Below are 26,406 nucleotides of genomic sequence, written 5' to 3'. Positions count from 1 at the left end.
AGATCCTAAGTGACAAAGTCACCATTGTCTGACGGCCGGGGCTGTACATTTAAGGACACAAACAAACAAAGAAGGAGGGAGGAAGGCAGAAAAGGCACTGGAATGAATGTACATAGAGACCTTAAATACAAAAATGCACACACTCACACACACGCACACACACACACACACACACACACACACACACACACACACACACACACACACACACACACACACACACACACACAGAGACAGACAGCCACATTAGTGCACTCACACACACAAACACACATTCACGAACACGCGCGCACACACACACACACACACACACACACACACACACACACACACACACACACACACACACACACACACACACACACACACACACACACACACACACACACACACACACACACATGTTGAGGAGTGTATGGCTGTAAACTACAGAACTGAGGTCACTACTTGTTTAACCAGTGCAATAAAACAGCACTCTCTGTATTGAGTCTGGGGTGCGTCTATCAACTTTTGTATCCAAATTCTGACTCAGAATTAAACTAAATTTTCTCATTTGCTCCCATCATTACGATTAACAGAGAAAGATGTGTTTTGTCATTTGTATTTGGAAACAACTGCTCTCTAACATCCTTGGGAGGAATACACTTGATCAAGTAATTTAACAAAGTAATTTAACAAAGGCCATAGTGTGGTAAGAGACACACCACACAAGCCCAGTATAATCTCTATCAACTCGATTTAGCCTTGAGCTACAGCTATCAAAATTAATTTGAGCTTTCTTATGCACTCTCTATCTGTATTCGAATTAAAATGTACTAATTTGGATCATGTCGCTTCTCATTTGGCAGTTAATGTGCTATGCGCTGCTTGTAATTGCTTCTTGAATTTCCCCTTGGGGATCAATAAAGTATCTATCTGTAAATGCTTTACTACAATAAAACAGTCTCATCAACACAACAGTTTCAGCAAGAGAGAAGACTGTATAAAGTGAAACACATGGGTACTGTGGTGTACCATGACACCAAAAACTCTCAGACAGACTGGCTCCACTAAATATAGTTGGGTCATCGGCTCATCAAGTCCGAGTGGTCTAATCCTTTAAAAGATATCAAATTCTGTCTGGGTTGACTGGGATGATCTTTGGCTGCAGGTTAAAAAAGAAACCCTGTCATCCTAACCTGTGCCACACACACACACTGATGCACACACTTGACTAACACATGACTAACACACCTGGCAACAAAAATGTACAATTATATGCTACTTCATCATCGTCATCATCAATCATCACCAGCCCTTTATAATGCGACTAAAAGGCTTAACCCTATGTTTTGGTTTAAGGGCATGTCAACACTTAATGGTTGCTAAACAGAGGACAGGTTATTTATGGATATACTACTTAGAAGACGCACTAAACAAACCCTTGGCAGTTTATGAAATGCAATTTAAGTGGTTTACAATCCAACTAATGTCATATTTCACACAGGTAATGGCATGGGAAGCACAGACTCCCCTGACTTCCAGACTTCCAAAGGTTCTTAGTAAGACAAAAACACATGAACACCATTAAATCAGATTAAGGGAGTAGGTATTTTGAAGGTGTCAGAAATAGCACCATCATAATTAGATATATCCACACGATTTCTTTAACACATTTTCCTCAGACTTGTGAAAGATTATTCAAAGCAAAGAAAATGGTTTTAGAGAGGATAAAAAAAAACATTAAAAACAAGAAAGTAAAACAGAGAGGTTATTCACCTCAGCAAGCCTCGGCACATGAAGGGCTTTTAGTTTTAAGAGGCAAGCAAAGCCTCCAGTCTATCTTGTACAGCAGACTACATCAATGCAGAATAAAGCCTGTAGCGTTTGGCAGCGGCAGCGTGTTCTGGAACACACTGTCATTGAGATAGAGGGAGGGAGAGAGAGAGAGAGAGAGAGAATAGAAGAATAGAAGATTGCCTCCTATCGGCAGTTAAAACTTGAGCCAGATGCAGCTATGGCAGCACGTTCAATCCAGAACACACACACACACACACACACACACACACACACACACACACACACACACACACACACACACACACACACACACACACACACACACACACACACACACAGCAACAGCGCAGCAAGCAGCAACAACTACGCTACTACTATAATATGAAGTGTGGATGCATCAGAGAGAAAGTGAGTGCAGGGTCTGAGAGAGAGAGAGAGTTGTTTACCAGCAACACAATACATGCAAAGGTCTCAAACATCTGGGACCCAAACCATCAACCATGCTGCTGTTTACAGTTACAGTAGCCTATATATGACCTGTTGCTGCAGATTCATCACGTAACCTTTCAGGCATTGTCGGTGTCCTATCACTTTACCTCTGAATTTCTTAAAAAGCATAGGCTACAAAAGGCGTCATTAATACATTTGAATCCAGCAGCAGATACCCGCGGGGTGCTTTTTTTTTTTTTTACTATTCCAACAATTAAACCACATGCAAAACAGCTTTTCTGACTCGCGCTCATTTGAGTAATGATTCCAGGTCATTTCCATATGACCGTTGTGTTACAGGCTAACTCACGTCAACATCCGTAAGCGCAATAGCGCAGCACCAGTATCAAACGATGAGTGCAATAAATAACGCTCCGTTTGTCTCAAGTCACAACAATTGAGAAGCACCTGTGGTTTAGACACATCACTCATAGGAGTTTTAAGTAACTAGAGTCAGTACATTTTGAGTGGTGGTGACGAGGAGCAAGCGTTTTTCTACATCAACCACATAAAATCACTGTAAATGCCCATACAAATTGATCGTCACTCTGTGGTCGAATATCAGACAGCAACGTGTGGTCAGCGAGTGATGAATTATTGAAAGACATGCAGGGTAGTTCCGTTTGCGCCAAGCTTCAGACCCTATTTAGTTTCCTCTGTAGGATTCGGTATCGTTTGGAAACTGTCAGTCAGACGCTGGGTCATGAAGCCTAGTTGACAACTCAGTCATTCAAACATTCTATGAGACCATACAATGCAATTATTTGGTTTTTATATGAATTCAATAATAGGCCTATTTAGCCTTTGTGGTCACGGGTGTACACAGCAACTGGTGGCGTAGCCTAGAGGTATTCCATCATTATCAAGAGTTGACTCCACAGGTGGACAAGTCACTCATCCACTGGGAAGACTCGCGTTCCTATACTGTAATGGCACAGGCATAAATTCACGTAGATGCATGAACTTCTTGCACCGAATTCACAAGTCTAACATAAAACTGCAACACAATTAACTTCATCCAGAAAAAAACGCATTGTGTTACGAATAGTGAATTGGCTGCTGTTTCAAAGTGGACACTCAGGTGATGTCAGCTGTAAGGCATCAACATAAAACTTTTCCGTCTACTTCTTTACAATTGTAGCCAGAAACTAAGCAAATAATAGCAAAGAACATTCAAGAAGCAAATAACAAGCCCACCTGACTGGAAGGTTAACTGCAATATTACAGTAAACACAACCAAGTGGTATTCCATCGTTACTGTTCCATCTGGGCTATTTGTCAAGGTGGTGGTTGCGTACGTCCACTTAGCAGGCTGCGTGTTCGTTAATGCCGCGGTGCGCTTGTCGGCAGCAACGTCTCGCACTCGCGTGGCGCTCGGATGTCTTAAAGGGCCCGCGCACTACAACTCCACGAAGAGGGGCGTTATATGTGGAAGAGCACAACCGCCAACAGGTTTTCACGCATCTCAGTACCACGAGGGCAGAGAGCTGCAAGGGCACCAAATTACTGTCACAAGAGAGCATGGATGTCGGGAAAAAGCACCTAATGACAACCAAGGTGGACCTTGTGACCAATAAAAAATATATTACACTTTAGAGTCTATGTGAAGGATTTATGGAAGGAGTGAAATGTAGCTAACCACAGATTAGTCACTTGAAGTGCTAGAGCCTGAACATTAGCTGCAGGGTTTGATATCTGCCTCTGATAACGCAGATACAGTATCAACTTCTCACCTCACACAACCTTAAAATCAACGTTCACTCATTGAAATATAATTTACTGCATGCAGACAGTTATTTTCTTATTATCATACTAGATTGTTTTTGTAACAAAGATGTTGGTGGATCAGATTTGGATTCGGTGGTAGGAGCTCATTCTCCAAGGAATCCCAAAACATTCAACAAAAAAACTTGACAAAGCACACAACTTGAAAAGCTCACAAACAGTTTGCAGGAACTTTCTGTTGTCAGAATGCTTTTAGGACTTTTTACAATTCAGCCTTTGGACAAGCCATTGTATCTTCATCTTCAAAACGATGATTAGTTTAAGATGAAGTTCTGAATGAAGTATTATAAGTATTTTAAGCATGGCTTCGAAGCACCTTTAGTTGTATTGAGTGCAACATCTTTTTTTTGTAACCACAAAGCCTGACCAGCTTTGTTAAGCTGGTAAGCGCACAGTTACCGCTTTTCATGAAGGCTTTACAGATTCCAAACATAGGCGCACACACACACACATCTGTGAGCTTCACACATAAGACTATGGCCGTCACACGAGCACATGACCTGGCCCTGCGATCCCTCTCCACATCCAGTCACTCCATTTAAGGCACGCAGAGGGCTGGGGGAGGGGGGGGGGGGGCAGGCTAGTTGCCATCTACCTAGAGCCCTCGCACCCTGTTAATCATCTCAGTGTTTACAGAGGGTCTCTCTCTTCTGCAGAGCCGTTCCTCACGGTCAGTGTGCATACCTGGGGAAGGGCTGCAAGCGATCTGGAACACTGCTGATGAAGGCACATGGACCAACGCCACTGGGCGGGTGGGTGGTGGTGTGACTGCTGGCTGGAGGAAGTGTGACTGTGTGCTGCTGCCTCTCTCTCTGTGTATGGATCGATCAACACATACCACTGTTGGTTGTATGGTTGGTCTGTATGCTGTATGTGGGCCTGGGGCCAGGGCCATTGCACAGTTAGTCAGCTCCTGCTGCAGCTCAGTGCACGGTGAGAATGACCCTGGATGACTGGGCATCTCATGGGCATAACGAGGTCGCAGAGGTGACGGTATATGACAGCAACTTTTTTTTCTCTTGTCACACAAAATGTGTGTGTGTGTGTTAGGGGTGGGAATTGGCAAAAAAATTAAGATTCGATACTATTGCGATATTTGGGCCACAATTCGATAATATTGCGATTCTTAACATATTGCGATACACCAAGTATTGCAATTCGATTTTGCGATATATTGCTATTCATGTCTCTCATATTATTCTAAGTCATTACAAAAAAAATAGGAAAATAACACTGTTCAACTCACTTTGCAATGGCATGGTGCATGTCAAGGTCCTTACTATTCACTTTTTGTTGAAAACCAAAATACACCCACCTTTTTCGATGTGAAAGTAGTGTAGAATGTCGTGTATAACAGGTTGTGATTGTGAAGCCATTTTCATTTATTATTGCTGTTGAATGCACAATGAAACACCACAACACGTGCCCCCCTTATAAGCATAATAAGCTAATTTAATGTGATCAGAGTAAACCCTGAGTAAACTTGACTCAAATAAAAGTAAAATGGATAATTAAATTATATAATTAAGTATTGCGATACTTTGAGCTACAAGTATCGATTTAATTGTGTGCACAAAATATTGCGATACTGAACAGAATCGATTTTTTCCCCCACCACTAGTGTGTGTGTGTGTGTGTGTGTGTGTGTGCATTTGGTGGAGGAATGTGTTAAGCATCTGAGAAACTCTCTTCCTCTCAGCTCCTGTGAGGGATGACAGGAAAAGCCCCTGGGGTCAGATCAGATAGCACCTGTAACTGAAAAACAGACAGCAAAGTGAGAAACGCGCTCACTGTGACAAATCAATCGGGGTGACCCAAGGTCTTCTCTCAGGGCAGCAACTGCCAAGGTGCAACACAGGTGGTTAGAGCCACCCAGTCTCATGGCAAAGAGACGCAGCACGGTTGTTGTGAGGTACAGATTGTCATTCTGATACCACAGAGTGATTGATGACCCACTCAGGCAATTAGACAAATCAGAGAGTCAATCATCAGAGTTTAATTTACACTGACGCACATCAAGGTAGAGGCAACCTGCCTTCGCATAAACAGAGCTGTACACAAGAACTGTAAAGATAAAGACACAAGAAATAGAAAGTACGAAACAAGGACATAAACGACTTATGACTATAAAAATCACAGGACATAAATTCTGATTTCAAGGCTCTCAGTAGCAATATTTTTGTTTTAGCTGGCTGGCCCCTGACATTTAGGCAGATACAGTACTGTATGAATAAGCTGATTCGATACTTTGTTGTCTGGGGAATGGGAAGGCTAGGAGCCATCCCCCAATGACATATGATCACCACTTAGAACGGAGTTGGACCATTTGGACATTTTAGGCAATTAGGCTTCCACGAACCGCAATATACCTAACCGCTAACACCAGCCATCCGTTTTGCTTGCCAATTCCATTTATGTCATTGAGGTAATCATACCCAGAGACAGAGAGTACGAGACAGAAAAAGAGCAGGATAGAAGAATAATATAAGACACTCGGAAATAGAGAGAAACAAATGGAGAAGCATTCACTTGAGTTTGTCCCTTAACTGTATTTAGCCTATGGTATGGCTCTTTCAAATTCAAAACCATCTAGGCCACACAAGAATAACTGTTGATTGTTGATGATTCTGATCAAGTGATATGTCATGTGTACAGTAATGTGTGGCGGATATGTGCAAGTCATCGGCAGTGGTCAAGCGCGATAAAAACCATAATAAGATAATAACACTGAGTGTACCAAGTCCAGAGAGGCACCGGTCCAGAACTAGAAGAGTATTGGTAAGCACAAAGCTCTGTCAAGGCCAAATAGCATAACTTGCCAAGTTAGCCCAATTGACACGAGCTGCCCCGAGGGTCTTCTCTAAGATTTCCTTGACCCCTGCTGCTGCGCTTTCCACCAAATGTCATGACAATGGGAAAATAATCCTGGTAACACATAAACAAACAAACAAAGAGCAAATAAACAAAACACATCAAAATCATAACATCCAGTCCTTGGCAAAGGTAACACTGTTTTAAAGGATAATGTAGTTTAGACTGCTGAGGGTGGTAAAATGTAGGGGTTGGAGCTTGGTGTCAGGCCTCGGTCTGAGAGAGAATGCTCGTCTGTGTGTTTAATTATAGAGTCAGCATATCACATCGCTCCCCAGGGCCTGGAGAGAAAGAAAAACTATTTTTACTGTCATTTCACTGTCCCCGATCTTTTGTCACATGCATGTGCTGTAGGGCCACAATGAACACACATGTGTATTTCTGCAAGGTTGTATGTATGTGTGTGTGTGTGTGTGTGTGTGTGTGTGTGTGTGTGTGTGTGTGTGTATTCACTGTATTAGTGTATGTGTATGTTTGTGTTGCCTATGTGTATGTGCAAGTGTATGTGTTTGTGGTTTGCTTTGGTCCCCTGTTTTGTTTTTTGTATCCCTTCAATAGGGGAGTTTGGAACATTCTATGGACGAGGCTCCGTAGATGTGGGACTGGCCATGCATGCATGGATGGCCATTCTGGAGAGGGAGAACAGCTGTGTCTTCTGTGTCTGGCTGCCCACTGATCTCTATCAACTCAACACCAGCCCACATAAACAAGCGTCGGCCATCAATCAACCTCCAGCCCGCGTAACTGAGCAATCTCATCTCACCCCCCACAAACAGAGCCCTATCACTGCAGCCCAGGGCCTGCTCTTCGACCCCTCTCCCGTTAATGGGCCGTCACGGAGGGCTACCTCCCCCTCGACCCCACTGTGTGTTTTATACCCCAGCCCTGCTCTGGTCACCCGGGCAGGCCGTAAGTATAATGCCCATCAGCGGAGGTCTAGTTTCACACAGTGTCTGCTTTATCTCGGCCTGTCCCTGTGCCGCACTCGTTCTCCAGCGCCTTCTTCTCTTCTGTCTTTTTTTCTTGCTTTTTCATCTTATTCCCCCTCTCTCTCTCTCTCTCTCTCTCTCTGCAGATGGCATGAAAGGAATAGTGTGTGGGGCGATTGGGGGGGGTGGGACGGGGTGGTGGTGTGAGTAAGCGAGTGAGTGTGTGTGTGTGCTTGTGGGTGTGGGGGTGTGTGGGTGCTTATTTTAGTTCGTCTCATGTGATTTAGGGCACATCCCCTGGAGCGTCCATTCTCGTCTCCCCAGCTTTCTCCTCCTCAACACTCGACCATGAAAACCCTTCTTTGTCTTGTTGCCCCTCAATGTCCACTAACCAACAAGAGGGCTTCATGCTTGGGGGGGGGGGGGGTGGAGGTGGGGAAGGGGGATATCCATGGAGACAGAGCGACAGAGCGAAGAAGAGATGGAGAGTAGGAGTGAAGGATGAGAAGAATTAAGGATGGGTTCAAAGGTCAGACGCAGTGGTGTTGACATCCTCCGTCACCAAGACGATACCTGTGGGCTGGCTAATGGATAGGCCCTGACAGTGAATAAACATTCGCAAGCAGACAGATCATGTCTGTGCAATGGGCCACTGCAAGCCCTGCTTCTTTCATCTCTATGTCAAGTAAAGCTATGACATTGACTCTGTTGAAATGTATGGCCACATTCGAACAATGCTTTGGAGATTTGAGAGTTTTGAGAGTTTCAGGGGGATTGTATAGGCCAGATATTGATTGAGCACAATCATGGCACATACTTTAGAAAACTACTCCAATTCTTTTGCAGTCACTCATAGTGGTTGACAAGGGAAAAAATCTACACTTCTGGGTTTAAGCAGCTGACCAAGATACAAAAGAAACAAACAAACAAAAAAACGAATCCAGCAGGCTCCATCAAAGCTGTTTAAATTGGACACAACTGATGCCAATTAAAGGAAACTGTTTAAATACACCCTAAAATATTCTGTTTCTTACTAATCACATTTTCTTATGCATTTCTTTTCCCATGCCAATCCCGGATCTCTGTTCAAAAGCGGACTGACCTCCTCATCAGACCGGTCAAGAATGTTGTGACTAAGGTGTCGGACCAATCAACATATAGCGACTCACACTACTTCACGGTTATGCTTCTGTGTGTTTATTGTTCTTTCGGCATTTCCTTCAATTCCATGTCCCCTTTTCACGGTTTGTGATTTGCGTGGAGATGTGTTTGTTTGGCCTGCAGTAAAGCTATCACCACACCCCTGATGTGGGTAATTAACACATCTGCGAACCCTGTGTGTGTGTGTGTGTATGTGTGTGTGTGAGAGAGAGAGGGAAAACCCAAGTCTACAGTCCCTGATAACACAAAGCATTCTGGGATCAAAACGCAGTGCCAGTAAATTCGGGGTCAGTTTCTCACCAGATTACAGAAGCATGGAGCCATATGGGGAATGATGCAGCTCATTCAGCCGTCAACCAAATGAGGAAGCATATCAGTGCACGTGTGTGTGTGTGTGTGTGTGTGTGTGTGTGTGTGTGTGTGTGTGTTTGTGTGTGTGTGTGTGTGTGTGGGGGGGTTGTCTTTTTAAATGGCTTCTGGGTCAAGAGCTATAGGAACAAGGGGAACAAACAGTGTATGCCATAAATTCACAGCTGTATTGGTATTTTATTCAAAAGATGCTATTTGTTTGAGAACATAATGGCGAGAGGAAGAACTACTCAATACAGAGGTGAAGAACTAGTTGCAAAACGTGAATCTGTCCACTTCATGCTGAGCTGCTAGCCTGACTCCGCCTGTCTGCGCACTTCCGCTCAATTTTTTTTCCTTCAGCACTCTATCTGGAGTACCTTGATCCACTTTCGTTCACTCAAGTGCACCTCCGCCCAATCAGCGAACAGAGGGCGATTATGATTAGCGATTTAAGCCTCAAGCCTATCATTTTGTCCCCCGTGGTTAACATATGTCATAATGTCAAACATTAGTGATTGAACTCCAATGATTTCAAACTTCAGACAAGCGTCCACAAACCAGGAAATAAACATTTGCCAATGGATCCAGGCCAGACTCTTTGCAAAGAGAGCCATGGTCTCCAGGCTACTGAGCTGCTTCATTTGCCTCCAACTCTCTGCACTTCACTGTGCCACTGTGCCACTATGGATCTTCATACCTGAAGACCTGGCTACATTTTTTGTATTGGGATATGGAGAAATAAAGAAGCGCACTCAACACCTTAGTGCTTCGAACTGGGTGCTTAAACTTACTTGATACTAAATCATAAAAATTGAAAATAAATAAAGCAAGCACACAGCAGTTTCCTTTTACTTTTTAAATCGCCTCACAGACGTTTCAGGCTTTACCCTTCTTCAGTGAGATATGGAGATCAATAAAATATCTATCTATCTATTGTCAGACCAAACAACTCTAATTGCGAAATTCCAAAGCATGTGCATACATTACAAAAGTGAGAGCTCAAAGCCAGAGGAGGATAGCAGAAGCAGCATCTGTCATTCCCGTATATAGAGACATGGAGCTAAATGTCAACATGTGAGATATACTGTACAGGACTGAGCTGAGGCTCTAAATCTCTCTGCATGATTAACGCATTCATCTGACATTACAGTTGCTGATCATTGAAATGTTTGAAGGTGTGAGTCTGTGAGTGTGTGTGTGTGTGTGTGTGTGTGTGTGTGTGTATGTGTGTGTGAGTGTTGTCTAATTCTGTCTGTGTGTGTGCTTTTAATCTTATGATCGTTTACAGTAATTGCTGCCCACACCCTTCTGGTGCTTCTAGTACTTCTAGTGCACTCATACATACTTTGTGCCCGCACGTGCACAAAATACACACACACAAACGCAAGTACACATACACACACAAACGCACGCACGCACACGCACACGCACACGCACGCACACACACACACACACACACACACACACACACACACACACACACACACACACACACCATTATTCACAACACAGACACTCACATCAACAGTGCTTCAAATTGAGCCGAAAGATCATATCATCAAACAAATAAGGGGGGTGAAACCACCAAACCTACGGGACACCCTTTCGCTGTTAGTAATATTTCCGTGTTCAGGGTTCTGAGCACACATTCATGGAAAATAGATACTGTGGAGGTCGGACACATCAGACAACAGCCTAATGGCTCACTGTAGGCTACATGATGTGGCAGTATCTTTCTCTAGGCCTTTTGATAAAATTAATGAATAGAGGTGAAAGGGTATGTGTGTGTGTGTGTGTGTGTGTGTGTGTGTGTGTGTGTGTGTGTGTGCGCGTGTGTGTGTATGAACAGTATGTGGACTGTCGCCATCTGTTACACTCATTAATGCACTTATTAACTTATTTATTTTTTAATTGTTGTTAGAATTTCTTAAAAGCTTTAAATGTTTTTACCATGTTGTAAATCGCTTTGGTTAAAAAGCATCAGCCAAATGTAATGAGTATGTTTTCATATGTGTGTATGTGTATGTGTATGTGTAAGATCATTTCTTTGTCATAAGATCACATGTAAACAGTATTATCACTAAATAAAAAAGACAAAAACAACAAAAAAAACCCCAACTAAAACGATTAGCTCTTCGGGGTCTTACTCCGTGGAATATAACGGCAACTACACACACCCAACGCACACACACACACACACACACACACACACACACACACTAATTCAAGAAAATAGTCATTAGCATTATCAAGGCATGGACTTCGGATAGTCCAGGTAATATGAAACTAAGGCTGTAAAGCGATTTAGAAAATGAGCATATCTAATTATACTCAGATGATATGTGATTGATTAATCTGAATCAAATCTAAAACACATGCATCAATATGTACGGTTTTTTTTAGACATTTTTAAATTCAAATTACTGTTGGCACATGAGTTGTTGGATTTTCCACTCCTCGATTGGCTGCCTCAAATCCGTCTCAAAAGTCAAAACCTAAGACCAAGCCTGTTATACTGAAACATGTCTTTCAAATGCATCTGTGCATAGCTCATCATCGTCTTGCTTGCCCCCCGTTCAGTGATTGGTCCCCTATTTCAGGCAAAAATTAGAGTGGTAGTTTCCAGGCTGCCTAAGCAGTGTGAATCAAATCGTGCACAAGGCAGCATGGGAATACCCAGGCTACTGAAACACACAAATGTACATCATGCCAACATGGCAGGTGCAACCATTGCACAAAACCGGCTCTGACCAGATGGAAATCTTCAACATACAGACAAACATATCTCCTTTGGCCCTAAATGTTAACCTAAATGTTAATTGTCAATGAGTTCTTCAAGTAAATCATACAAAGAGAATTCCCCAGGTATGCATTCTGTGCATTATTTTGTGAAAGTAAATATGCATACTGTAGCCTATACGAGAGGATGGATTTGTGAATTGTGGATTTATGAAAATCCCATCTCTCCAGAAACTTCAGTCCATTATGTTTTTATACAGTAAGATGTACTATCGACTGAGAAAAGTTAGAGGTGGTGGTGACCTTAAAGGTGCCTCAAGAAATGTTGGGTATCTGTTGACGTTCAAAGAAAACAGAGAGATGCCTTGGTCCTCCCTCCCCCTCCTTCCTATGAAATTGAAACTCTCCTAAAAGTTTATCTCGTCAGCTAAAACAGTTTGTTACAAATACATGGATTATGATAAACCTGGGTAAATTAACTCAGAATAAAGAGTAAGCCCCCTCTAGAAGAACTATGTATGGCTTTATTCTCCTAACAAAACAATGCCATATGGCTTGTTGTAGCAGGTTCTCCACTTACTCTGAGTTAACTTATCCAGGTTTGTCATTCAACAACATACTTAGAACAACCCCCAGGCTGGACCAAGCGGTTTTACACTGTAGGGTACTATTATGTACAGTCTTCAACATTGTTAGTCAGTAAATAACTCACACACACACCACCACCAAACAAATTCAAATGACATGACCAAGTATCAAATAAAGTCCAAGATCCGGACTTTCAAAAGAATCAGCCACATTTATGGAGAGTTTTATAATTTCTGTATGAACCAACAAGACACAGTGGACGAATATTTTTAAACCATTTGAAATCCAGTTGGTATTTGTATAAAAGTTGACCAAACAAAGCTAAAATGGACAATGAGACATTTTACCCTCCGTATTTTCTCACACGAAATATGTGCTGCCACTGTGATCAAGTGATAGTGAGCATTTGTGAATGGACGTCCTGCTGAATAGGCTAGCATTTTGAAATGCTAAAATAGCAATCACGCAACAGCAATACTTCCTGTCATTGTAAACTTTAATTGCACTGTGTCATTTGTCTCCAGCTGTAAAGGATTTTCAATGATGAAGCATTTTCTCATATGTTTATAGACTTACAGTACCAGACCAAAACAAATATGCACACACACACACACACACACACACACACACACATACACACACACACACACACACACACACTCTCTCACACACACACACACACACACACACACACACACACACACACACACACACTCATATTAGTTTTATTCTGAGGTAACTGCTAATACACTGCACATATTTATATTTCACTTATATAACACTTTCTGTAAACCAATTGTATACTACTGTCTGCACTGCACTATATTTATTGTCCTGTTCATGCACCATCCATCCATCATCTTTGTATATCACATTGCCCTTTTCTGCTTTCTCTTTTTGCACTTCTAGTTCGACACAAACTGCATTTTGTGTCTTTGTACTTGTACTCTGCACAATGACCATAAATTGAATCTAATCTAATCGGCATGATACTGTACATGATAAAGATGTAGGCCAATGTTTGGAGCATAATTCATATTACTGTAGATTTAAAGATTTGGAAGATTTAAAGGAACCATAAGATTTTGGCCAAAACTGGTACTGCAATCACTTTCAAATGACTGTCGAGCGGTGTACTCCCTCCCTTTGGCTAGCCAAAGTCAATCAGACTTTGGCAAAAAAAACCCCATTTTTTTATGTACATGAAAAGACCTGTGACACCCTAGCACACACAAATCTGGTCTCTTTTACGTCATAAATTCTGAAGTAACAATTGACCGTAATTTGGTGTTGCATTACCATCTGATAAAACAATACTAAAAAAAAAAAGTTTTCTTTTTCGGTAGGTAATGCACAGCGACAGTCATATTGTGTCATGGCATGCAAGCCATATGATTACCAGTGTAACTGCTAGACGGAGGAGAAAACGCCCGTGAGCTACAGCAATTGTTTTTCAGTCCTTGTACAGTCATGCACGAAGCATATTATGGGAAGAACACGGAATAGCCACACAACTTTGGCGAAGATAAGCCTCCATTCGCTACACCAGACGAGTGAGCTTTTCCCCATTTACCAAAGACCCTTAATTGCTCCGCTTTAACCCTCTCTGCTTTTACGGGGCAGTCACACGCTTGCGTCGGCCAACGTTCGTCCGTTGTTTTCCCATTCACTTTACATTGGCTGGACTTCATTTCATGCCGCACTGAATTGTGGGTCCGATGCGTTGCCTGAGATACGTTGCCTCCGCTAAAAAGTTGAGAAATGTTCAACTTTTGACGGATCGCGCAAGCGCCAGCCAATGAAATTCCGTGTATGCAAATTTTCGAACACTGACAAACCAATCAGTTCGCGTTTATGGAAATGTGACAAAATGAGGCATACGTTGGCGGACGGAGGCGTCTGACTGCACCGTTACTCTCTGTGTGCGAGCAGCGTGCGTGCGCTCCACTTCCGTTGTTTAGGAATTGATTTAACCGGACTACAATTTGTAAGGTACCACCAATAGCAAGTTAATATTAGAGATGATTGTCTACTTAAATTCTTAACAAGGTTCTTGTCTACAGTTAAATATCTATTAAAACCTTCACAATGGGGCATGTTTTTAGAGCGTGATCTGCAAGCTACTTGTTGGCTATTTTTAGAAGGTGTGCTGCAGCCGCTTCATAGGAGTCCGATGGAGTCTACCTGGTGCCTGCGGGCACCAAGTGTGTAGGAGACCTCTGCTCCGCTCTAACCTTAAAGCTTGTTTGTTCAAGCTGATTTATTTCAGATGTCCGGGTTGCTGTTTGATCAGCACTGCGTTTCACTGATAGGTGAAACTGTGGGTTGCTGATAGCCTGGGAGAAACACCAAAATAAAGAAGTACATTCTTAGAAAAAAAGGTACTATAAACTAAAACCATGCTTCATACATAGGACCCCTAAATGGTTCCCTATGTAGGTTACAAGAAGAAAGAAAGGCATTCAAAAGGGAACAATAAAAAAGAGAATGCAAATAATTGAACCTAAGGTCATTTAAGATCTAAGGGTAGAAAAGATTTTTCATATCTGTACTCAAAGGCCAAACAAATAGAGCCCTCCCTTTGCTGCTCCATAGATTTGTGGGTGTCTCTGATCTGATTGGCCACGGGTCTTTGATCTGATTGGCTACAGTTGCGTTGTGTGAGTGGGTGCGTAGCCTACTCTGTGTTTGTGTTCAGTTTACAGAGCAAGTCCAATGTGGGAAAACTGGAACCTTTTATTTCACTGCACACAGAACGCTAGTGAACCGTGAGTCAATATTTGCTGAATGTGACACAACTGTATTGACCTACAATGACTTACTATTCCTTTGATTACGTTAAGAGTAAATCATAATAGTAAAAAAGAAGGTCACAGACATCCCATCATGATACACAAAGGCATCATAAATATACACAAAGGCAGACACCCACACACACCTTCACACACCTCCCTTCTGGCCTGGCCTTCAGCTGACTGGACAGGAGAACTCTCGATTATACTGTTCCATTTCTCTTCTCGGGGGCTAGTGGGTATTACTGCGGACTAGCGTAGCACCACTTGCACTGTTCCATCCTCAGTAGACTCCAGGCCAGGGTGCCAGGGAGGCGAAATCACCTGGGTGCTGACTGGGGCTACCGTGGTGGATATACCACACACACGCACGAACGCATACACACACACACACACACACACACACGCACACACACACACACACACACACACGCATACACACACACACACACACACACACAGAAGAGTGGATTAGCCTGGAAAGGAATGCTGCTTACAGTAAATATGTCTCCGGTGCTGATCTCTGGCTTTCTCTTGTGTCAGTGTGGTAAACAGCTTTGGAAGAATACTGACAGCATTTTTTGTACATTTGAGTATGCTTTTAGGCAGCAAGTGAATGAGAGAGAGACAGAGATCGTATTAGTGTGTTACCATAAGTATTCCATATATTCTGTATGTGAGGAGAAGGACAGAAAAAGCAGCCCGAGAGCAAGAAAGAGAGAGAAAATGTGTGTGTGTGTGCGCGCGCTTTAGAGTAGATTTATTACAGTATCCTCCCAGCTATTAGAGCAGAGGCGCGTCTGTTGATTAGAGCCTGGAGTCTCCAACAAAGCTGTATTGTCAGGGGGTTCAAGTTGTAAAAAAGAGGAGAGCCAGATCTGCTGTTCTAGTAAGTCATGACATGCTCTGATGATACATGGGTGGGACAACTTTATGAGCAATGTTGCCAGGCACACATAACCATTGAACATTTGCCTAATAAAGTACTTTTAGAGAAGAAACATGTCGGTTAATATCAATGGAAAGTGATAGTATAGTGTGGGACAGGACAAACTTTGAATTCAAATGGTTTCTTTCCAATTAATTGAGTTGAAAACGGATATTTTTGCCACGTTGGGCTCTGATCTTGTTGCACAGTATATTTTCATGACATTTTGAGTCTGTTATAACTTGGCATGTCTACAGTAGATGATGCTCCCAGACCTACAGTATAGCGTTGTAGCTCACTGGGAGCACTGGCCATTACAGCTGCAGCCAGCTACTACAGTTTGTTACCCCCGATTTTGATCGTTCTTGAAAATGACATGTTGTGAAAACGACATGCCAGATAGTTGTTGTGCGATTGGATGCACTAAGTGCTTTCACACTGCACAGCAAAGCCGGCAATTAAGTAGTCTTTTTTGCGGCTCGGCACAAGCTTTCACACTGGAAGTGTCATACTAGCGGCGTGTTTTACGCCGGGAATCTTCCTCCTCTGGGGGTACACTTATTGCCGGCTCCACTGCAGTGTGAATGCAAGCCGTCAATGTGCTGGCTTTTCTGTGAGATGGGCGGAGCGGTCGATGATGGGAGTTGTGCGACCCACAGCCGGGAGATTTAAAATCAGCAAACAGCTGAGCGTAGCTGTCGGATCACTGACTAGGCATGTAAACAAAGCGACAAAGAAGTGTCTTCAACACCGCGCTAACGTCATGCACGGTCATGCACACAGAAGTAGGCTAATTCCGATGCCAAAAATATAGCTGATCGACCTGTATTCTGACGGGGTAGCAAACCACCACAACGCACTGGGAAGTCTGACTCGAGGCTGTTAGTTTTCGCCAGTTTAGCTGTTTTGCGCCTCTAGCTACTGATCCTTCAGATGTCAATGGCATTTGATCGCCAAACATCGCAAAATATCTCTATCTCCACTGTCGTCGTAGCTTCAATAGCCGTTTAGCCTCCGAATCATAGCCTACAGTAGCCTACCTGTCAACATTTAGCTTTCAGAAAACAGGAGACTTTTTCACTGCATTTCGGTCGTTGCTTTTGCCTTACCGAAAGCCTATGCCAGTTATGTATCCAACTGCTGCCTGCAGCCTACTTCCTAAACTCCAAAGGGGTTATGATATATATTTCTTAAACTACTTATCAAGCTGTCATTTGCTGGCAGGCAGGTTATACAAATTCAGAAAAGGACTTCATCACGGAACAGATGCCATTTTGTGAATAGCTACAAACATGCAAATGTTAGCCGTTTTTGTCAGTGTTTCTTGCCCTCTTGGTATCCATGGTAGTCACATGACTCTGTGACGGCTGCAGGTTGCAGGCTGCTCTTCCTGCTTGTGCACTTTCTCTCGCTCTGTGTCTGACTGTCTCCCTTCTTGCAGGTAATTGCCAACGTGGGCATGGCTGCGGAATTTCCATTAAGCTACTCACACACAGGTGTAAACTGCATACTCCGTGCACTCCTTGAGCGGGGCTGGGCTGCGTTTGGGTCTTTTGCGTCCTTTGAGAGAGCTGCCGTCGTTTCCTTTGTTTTTGGATCCATGCATTCACATCTCAGTAACACATTCGCTACACCCTTGCTGAGATACTAGTCATTACTGATGAAGATAACTATGTTTCCATTCATTTATTTAATAAATACGTTAAATGGTTGTGTCCTCCTTTGTTTGGGTATGACCTTTTGAGCCAGGCTATAACAACTGCTAAGTATGAATAGGCTCCTCCGCAACTGACAGCTGCTTGGCAAAAACACCTTGAACACTTTCTAACTTGTTCAAGTTTTGTTTTTGAACATACTGATCCCAACACATTATGACAAGCAAGAGCTTGTGAAAGGTTTGACATTTACACATCAAATTGCTGACACCAGCAGTTTAAACGCATATAAAAGTTCAGTTATCGCCTTCCCTCCGGACTATAACAGCTGAAATCAGCCCAGAGAGAAGTACAACTGTAGCAACTGGGTACAACATGGGAGCAGGTTTTTTCAAAGCCATTGAGGTATTTGCTGAAGCTTTTGCTTCTGCGATGCAAGAAATTGCTGAGAAGATCCAGCAGATAGTGACAGACTGCTCAGATACATCCCACCCAGACGCCATCGGATTTGCCTTCAGAGGCATCTCCAAAGCGCCTGCCGATCCACTCTTTGAGAAATACCTCACCTTGAACTCATCACAGCATCTGGACCTCCACTATGGCTCAGTGCGGGACTCCCTCAGCCCTGATCAGGTGTCTAGCTTCGACCAGAGCTTGCAGGACACCCTTGGGGGGAGTGGGGTGGCGTTTGGCGGGGTCGGTGTGATGGCGTTGGCCTTGGCCATGATCTTTGACTTGCTGGCTGCACAGATGAAGGGGCAAATGCCGCTGCCAGATCCCATGCAGCAGATCTTCAACGGCGAGGGGGAGGCTCTGTCCAAGATGCGAACATCCATCAGCGATTGCCTGAATCGACTGCCAAGGAGCGGCAACAAAAAAAGGAAGATGAAGCTTGCGGCACACCAATGCCATGTCCAGGTGAGAGACTCTCTTCACACCTACACGCTCGATGTCTTGGAGAGAGCTCAGGTGACCGGGAATTATGTTAACGCCTCGGAGAGAAATCACCTGCTCAACGCTTACCTCCTCCACGCTCACCTGGCAATCCACTACGGACGTTTCGATTCAAGCGAGAAGAGGGAGCAACTGGCGGATTTCGACAAGAATTCTGAAAAGATGCTGCTGCTTTACGTCTTCGCCCCCAACGTCACACACGCCATGCAAAACTGGGCGAAGCCCATCACAAACATGACCATTTCTTGTGTCCAGCCTCCAGTCATGGAGTTTATTTCCCAATTGAGTGAGGGCCAGTCCAGCTATATCTCTACCATAAGAGATAGGAAAGAGCTAATCAAACAGCATGATGATTTCGTGATCTATAAATGAATTATAACGCCATACTTCAATGTAGTCAGATGAAAGGTCGTTGATAGATAGATGGATGCATGCAATTGTGTACCAGCCTTTGTATGATTTCTGATAAAAGGCATTATTCATGTAGACTACTTCTGTGTGTTGTGTGCTGAGTTATTTTAGTAGTCTTTACTGTATTAGTTGCTTCATGTATGGCATACAGTAGGTAAAGAAATAGTTGACAGCTGCATTTGGACACTCATCCAAATGAAATATTTTCCTATGCATCTCATTAATTAGTCCAGTGGAGTTGTGCGGTGAGTGTTTAGTAAGGAGTAAAACTTGTGTGACTTCTAAATGAATCTGAATGTTTTGTTTGTATTTTCATTCAGTTTCAAACTTACTGGGATTGAGTTCCAAGCGAATGGATTCAATTTCCAAATACAGTTGGCCAAATTCAGCCATTCAAATACAAATAATACAAAATATTAAAATTCATTTTTAAACTACTCCATAGTTTTGGTCCTCTCTGTCTCTCTGACTTTGTATATCTGTTTGGGGAGAAATGGTGTGTGGGCTTGGCAGTATAATACTGTATATTCTGGAAGGCTTTAGTTGTATTGGTGATATTGCTTGACCTTGCCATGCAGTATGAGTGTTTAAATGCGTTTAATAAAGAGTTTGAACGTCAAAAGTCTCTTTGTTTGTGTGTGTGTGTGTAAATGTGCTTTTTTTGCATTTTTTCTTTACAGTGGTATCTTGCAAGCTATAATGAAGAGAAGCACCAGTTGCTTGCATCATGGTGTTTCTACAACAATACGTTTGTTGTTGTTGAAGTTGTAAAAAGAGTAGAGTGAGATCTAGATTTCTGATATGTCATGCACTCACACAGTTACTGACTACCACTTTTGTGCTACATTGCATTGCCCCGATAGGAACAGATAAAGCTCTGATTTAACATGTTCACTCCAGTATACCAGCAGAAGGAAAAACGGAAAAAAAAAGTTCTACATTCTTCAGTACACTGGCTACATAATTAGCAACATCCCATACAAATCACAACTGTACTTCATGCGTCTGATAAGAAGACAATAATAAACAACTGAGAATGCATAGACAAATATGCCTAATCTACATATGCTGTGTCAAAATACTAATTTTCCTTTACACATTAATATGCATAATAACACCAACAATGGGCATAGTATAGTATTACACAACATATTTGTATATAAGTATAGACATTGTCTCTACTTCAATGTAAGACAGCTTTGTAAAAATGCATCAACCAGAAGAGGTTAGCCTGTGAGCGGGGACAGAGTGTGTCTTTAGGCTACGACCAAAGAGAGAATGAGAACTCACATGATACACCAACCCTGATCATAAAGGCGCACACACACACACACACACACACACACACACAATGAAGAGAGAGAGAGAGAGAGAGAGAGAGAGAGAGCGAGCCTCACTCCAAACAGTGGCCATGCCGATAAAGCATGTTTTGACTTTTGAGGTTAGGATGTTCTGTTTGGGAGAGAGAGAGATGCCTTTGAGTTAATGCACTATAATGTCTATATCCAGGTCAGTGCTCCAGGGTACCGCCATGAAAATATTATGGTGAACCTATTAGAAACACCTGGCTGACCTATTTGAGTGTGTGTGTGTATGTGTGTGTGTGTGTGTGTGTGTGTGTGTGTGTGTGATGAGAAAGTAAAGCCTGTTGCAAGTGTTTTGCAAGGCTGCACCCAGCGATCCAGTCTGCAGGCGGAACTGAAGTTGAAAACCATGAAGCATGCTGACAAAAAAAGTTCTGACAAGTAGATGAGTGTTCAGTGGCGTGAACTGGAAGCCGAAAGCACAGACAAGTCAAGACCTTGACATGGATTTGCGTGAGCTGATGCGGAATTTGTTGTGATTCAGTTGGTTATAGTTAAGCCCTTGTCTGCTATGGGATGGGTCGCCTGCTGCTCCTGCCCAATCACAGGCCATTACACTGTGACCTTGACTTTGACCTTGACTCTCTATTGGGGAGGGGGCCCTTAATTGACCTTTGGCCTCCAGGAACCCAGCATCAGCAAAATCCCACGAACCACCCAGCCCTCTCACATCCTAAGAGGTCTCGGTACGTTCTCTCCTTCAAGACCCTCTCAGCATGGTCAGAGTCCAAACTCGACACGAAGAGCAACGGAAAACAGGAGGAATTGATGTGTGTGTGTGTGTGTGTGTGTGTGTGTGAGAGAGAACAATTTGGCCTCGCAGTGCAGTTAGCACTCCCATGATGATGGCACATTAACTTTATTACCCTCACACCCACTTACATACCCTCACTTTTTACGCTGTCTCTATATTCAATTAATTCCCCTCCTTCCAGGTTGTGTTGCAATACACTTGTATGCTCATTTTTTCCCCACAAGCTGAGGCCATGTGATTTGCTTTGCATCAAAGTTTAAGTCACGGCGCTTTCAAATGACTCCTGTAGGCTCATGATCACCTCAGCAGAAGTGATCCCAGTGTTGAATTTCCAAATTATGTTGGATTTCCGTATCAGCAGTAATCCACGGCAGCACTGCAAGTCCAGTGACACGGCAAGATACAGTGAACACCCCTAGCCTGCCAACATTCAGTCTCACCTCTACAGTGAAGTGAAGCCACTTCAGATTATATCATTGCACAGTCAGCTTGTTTGATGCTCATTGTAGTTATAGCATACTGCATATTACATTATGCAATTCTATTACACTGCTCGTCAGAGTGCTGCAGAAATAAAAGTTCCATTCATATGAATAGGCCCTCCCAAAGTTTGGAGGTTTGTTACATACTTACCGCTGGAAAGTATGTAATAACCGCTGTCAATGGAAACAGGTTTTTTATGTTACATTATGCAATTATATTACATATTGCTTTGGATAATAATAGTGTCTTAAAAAATGAAATTTCTGAAGCCCACAAAAACAGGGCATTGGCTGTTTTCTATAGGAGGAGCCTATGGTTAAATGAAGGAAGACCTCCTGGGGGAGATTGATGGAAAGAGCATGTGGATGTGACCTGGGGGGGGGGGGGGCAGACGAGACAGTGACCTACAGAAATAACATTCCATGTAAGCTCCAACACCCCCGGCCAGAGAAAGAAAATATCCCCGTAAAGGAATGTGCTTTTACATGTAATAAGCAACTTGTCTTAGGGCACAGTGAATATTAAAGATGTCTACCTTTGGTGTATTCTGAACTCAAGTGAGAAGTGATCCCATATGCAAAATAACTGTGTAGGTGATTTTCAGAGTGTGGTCAGGACTACCATTAAGGAGTAACCCATCTTCAAAATAGAAATGAGATTTGGGAAAGGAGGAGACAGGAGCACGGATTTATTTCTCAGTGAACATGTGTGAGGTCTGGCCTTCACTTTAAAACACTTTGGACGCCTTTGAAAAAGTACTTTATAAATGTAACGTGTTGTTGTAATTTAAGTTGTCATTGTAGATTATTTGTAATGTCACATGGTAATGTCATATGCAGGCCTGCAGGAAAGCTGACAAATGAGATCTGAGATAACTGTTAGAACAAGTACACACATTCCATTTCCTAGTGACTGACATCAGCTAGTCTAAACTGATATTCAGCTATGCATGCTTTTGTAAAGGATTATGCCATGTCTTCAGTGTCATGATTTTCAAAGGGCATGTTATTTTTGTACATTCAAAATACACAGTCAGAAGAAGCAGATGAGGTATGGCTTTTCTGCCAAATAAATCCTCAAAATGCCTCTTTGGGCACCTGGACAAGTATATAAGTAGTCTTTTGATCCCAAGAGAGAAATTTGGTCTCTGCATTTATCCCTAACAGGTTAGCAACTATGCTTTTGGGAAACGCACCCCAGCATGTAGGCTGTAACTACAGACACCGTAGGCTAGAACACCATGCACAACATGGACAGTTAATCATTACCTCAGCAGTCATCTCTGAAAACAGTGACTCTTTTTACCTGAAGCTTGGCAGCATCATTCAGCCAGTTTATTTTGGTATACGATTAAGCCAAGTCTATTTGTATATGTCAAAGTGCTGGACAAACTGGACGACAAGATACTAAGCAATAAAGTGCACCCTAAAACATGTTTTTTTGAGCTGTTGATTGATAGAAATTACTCATAAGTGGTGACCTACACTATTACCAGGGTTAATATCGACAAAAAATTATGTTTCCCGAGAAAGGCAACATTTCGTATGATTTTGTATTGGAGATATAGCTCCCCGCGGCCTCTACAGTTTGAAACATGGCATGGCATTTTGGTCCAAAATGCTATTGGAATGCTGACGTAGTCCTGCACTTTTCTTCCGAGACTACGTCACCGGGTCGTTACAAATTAGGAATGAAACGCCTCAACACCTGCTGCCCTGATTAGCCTACCTGTGATGAGCCATGTCTGCAGCGCTCATTTCCAGATTGACACGAAATCACAATGGTTGATTGGCTGCAGCAGTGTTGCACTACCTTCCAAATTTCAGAACGTCTCGCCCATTTTGAAAGCCTTTTTCAGAAATGTGAAGTGGGTGGAGTTATGGGGTGAAGTTACACTTTAATCCAGGACAGTGGCCCTTGTAACATAATTGGCATGGAAGCCGCTTTGGACAGAGGCTTAAATTAATAGATGTAAATGTAATGCAAATGTATTGGCAAGTGTAATGATAAGATGAATAGACAAATGCTGTCAAACATCAAGGGCATCATTTCATGGCCACTGCTACAACAACAGGGCCAGTGTCTCTGAGAGTCACAGGACAGCTAGTAAAGGAGCCACCACACAGTTATCAACACTATTTTTGAAAGCCCTTCTCAGGGCTGTGCTGGATGTGTTAATTGGATCTCTGTGCCCATGGAGCATCCCTGCTTCACCAGGTTTGTGCCGAGGCAGATGCAGGGACATACAGTGACGTCGTGTGACGTGGGTGACGTGTGTGTGTGTGTGTGTGTGTGTGTGTGTGTGTGTGTGTGTGTGTGTGTCATGGAAAAATGAGATGAACACGGCAGTGCACGTTTAATTACTTTTGTGTGCCTCTGGGTGGCCCGAGGGGCGCGGTGCCTCATGTGATGTTTCTGAAATCCAGTCATGAGACAGGGGCCTAGTCAGCTCTCGCTCTCTCTCTCTCTCTCTCCCTCTTTACGTCTCTCTCTACCTTTCTCTCTCTCCCTCTCTCTTTCTCTCTCTGTCGCTACCTATCTCTCTCTCCCACTACCTCTGTCTCCCTCCCTCTTCTCCTCTCTACCGCTCTCTCCTGCCTATACCTCTCTCCCTCTCCCACTCTCTCTTCCTCCATCTCTCTGTTTCTACCTCTCTCTTGCTCTTACCTCTTTCCCCCTCTCTTTCTCCCTTCACCTCTCTCTCTCTTAATCTCTCTTCACCTCATTATCGGAACATCCTGTCTTCTTCAGGCTTGTTTTGTTCCTGTATGCTTGAGTACACTGGCTGCTCCATACCTCCCTTGACTTGTATGTGTGCCAATGTGTCCCTATGTGCTTATCTGGGATAAAGAGAAGTGAACAGAAGTGCTGTTACTGTTGCCTAAGGTTAACATTTATACACTTAACTATATTGAAAAAAAGTATTGGGTCACTTGCCTTGACTCACAAGTGAGGATAAGTGACATCCTATTCTAGGGTTTAATATGACGTTAAACCTATGGGCTAACAATGAGGTGTCACTTAAGTTCATATGCGAGTCAAGTGGCAAGGCACTTACAGTACTTTTGGCACTAAAGAGCATGATACACACGTGTGAGTGTATTTCTATACAAGTGTTTTTAGAGACAAGGGGAGACAGTATTTAGTCACTCTAACCCTGTAGCGAGTTACCCTCATTATGGTGACACTTATGGGCTAATCTGGAACTTGTTGTGTGAATATCAAGGCCTGCTTTCAGTTGAGTCTTATCTGTAACATGACCGATTAGCATGGGAATAATTTGCATGCCAGGCTGGGAAGAATTAAAGCATGCAGCCAGGGCTAAATAGATGCCATGCATCCTCCATCACAACATGATTTGAAAGGGAGGTGAAGACCAGAAAAGTGATTTTCTAGAGAGGCATAGCTTGAAATTGTGTATCTACCCCTTGGCTCTGAGTCAACGGAGCCTCTGCTGCTGCCTGCACTGGTTCATCTTGCCAGTATCTCATTAATGGAGCGGTTAAGATCACAAATTCAGAACAATTCATAATTCTATGATAAAAGCATCAAATCTGGTAGAGAAACTCACACAGGGGATTTGATCAGATTTAAAATCGCATAGGCATCTAGGATTTTGCCCCTGAGGACAAATATAGATTTTATTAGGTGGAAAAGGATAAAAAAAAAAGAAGCTAACAACTAATATTTACCAATATAATCTTACCTACTGGTAAATAAATCAAGCAAATTTTTAAGTAAAAAGAAACAGATTATTTTTATATTGATGTTAAATTGTGTAATTACTCAATTGAATATATTCATATAATTCATGTTAATGCAACAATGTTTGAGTTCTTTTGGGAGCTAGGTTTGCATTTATTGCGGGTTTGCATTTATTATATTATCAAGATTTTATTGTTCTCTCAATATTACATTGTCACACCTTAACTGTTCGTCACTGCCACCTCCACCTCCACTGCCCTGAGTTCGTTAGAGCTGCTGGCATGACCCCAGATGAGAGCAGACATATAACTGTCTACAATAAATCAATACCGGGCTAAATAGGTTTTGCTGTTGACTCGCTCATAGTCCTTTTGCATAATGCATTTATTATAGTTTCTGGATTTTATAGTTCTCTAAATAATATTACATTGTCTCACCCTGACCGCTCTCCACGGCCACCTCCACCTCCACTCCCCTAAGTTCGTTAGAACTGCTGGCATGACCCCAAGACCAGAGCAGACGACATAGATAACTACAATGAATCCATACCGGGGTTGGGACACTTCTGCTTGCTAGGTTTTTCTGCTGTTGACTCGCTCATAGTCCTTTTGCATATGCGTTTATTATATTATCTGGATTTTATAGTTCTCTAAATAGTATTACATTGT

General features: G+C 42.8%; 1 protein-coding gene across 1 annotated transcript in view; it reads right to left on the bottom strand.

The window, feature by feature from the left end:
* Positions 1 to 3,571, bottom strand: part of kita (KIT proto-oncogene, receptor tyrosine kinase a) — a 30,761-nt gene extending 27,190 nt beyond the window's left edge. Inside the window, exon 1 of the mRNA XM_062555757.1 lies at positions 3,466 to 3,571. Coding sequence (XP_062411741.1) covers positions 3,466 to 3,520 — 55 coding nt within the window. The 5' untranslated portion in view covers positions 3,521 to 3,571. The remainder of the gene's footprint in view (positions 1 to 3,465) is intronic.
* Between the last annotated feature and the right edge of the window lie 22,835 nt (positions 3,572 to 26,406).

This window comes from Sardina pilchardus, chromosome 15, assembly GCF_963854185.1.
Source record: "Sardina pilchardus chromosome 15, fSarPil1.1, whole genome shotgun sequence".
NCBI classification, from domain to species: domain Eukaryota; kingdom Metazoa; phylum Chordata; class Actinopteri; order Clupeiformes; family Clupeidae; genus Sardina; species Sardina pilchardus.
Note: the sequence above shows the minus strand (reverse complement) of the source record. Positions and strands in the feature narration are given on the sequence as shown.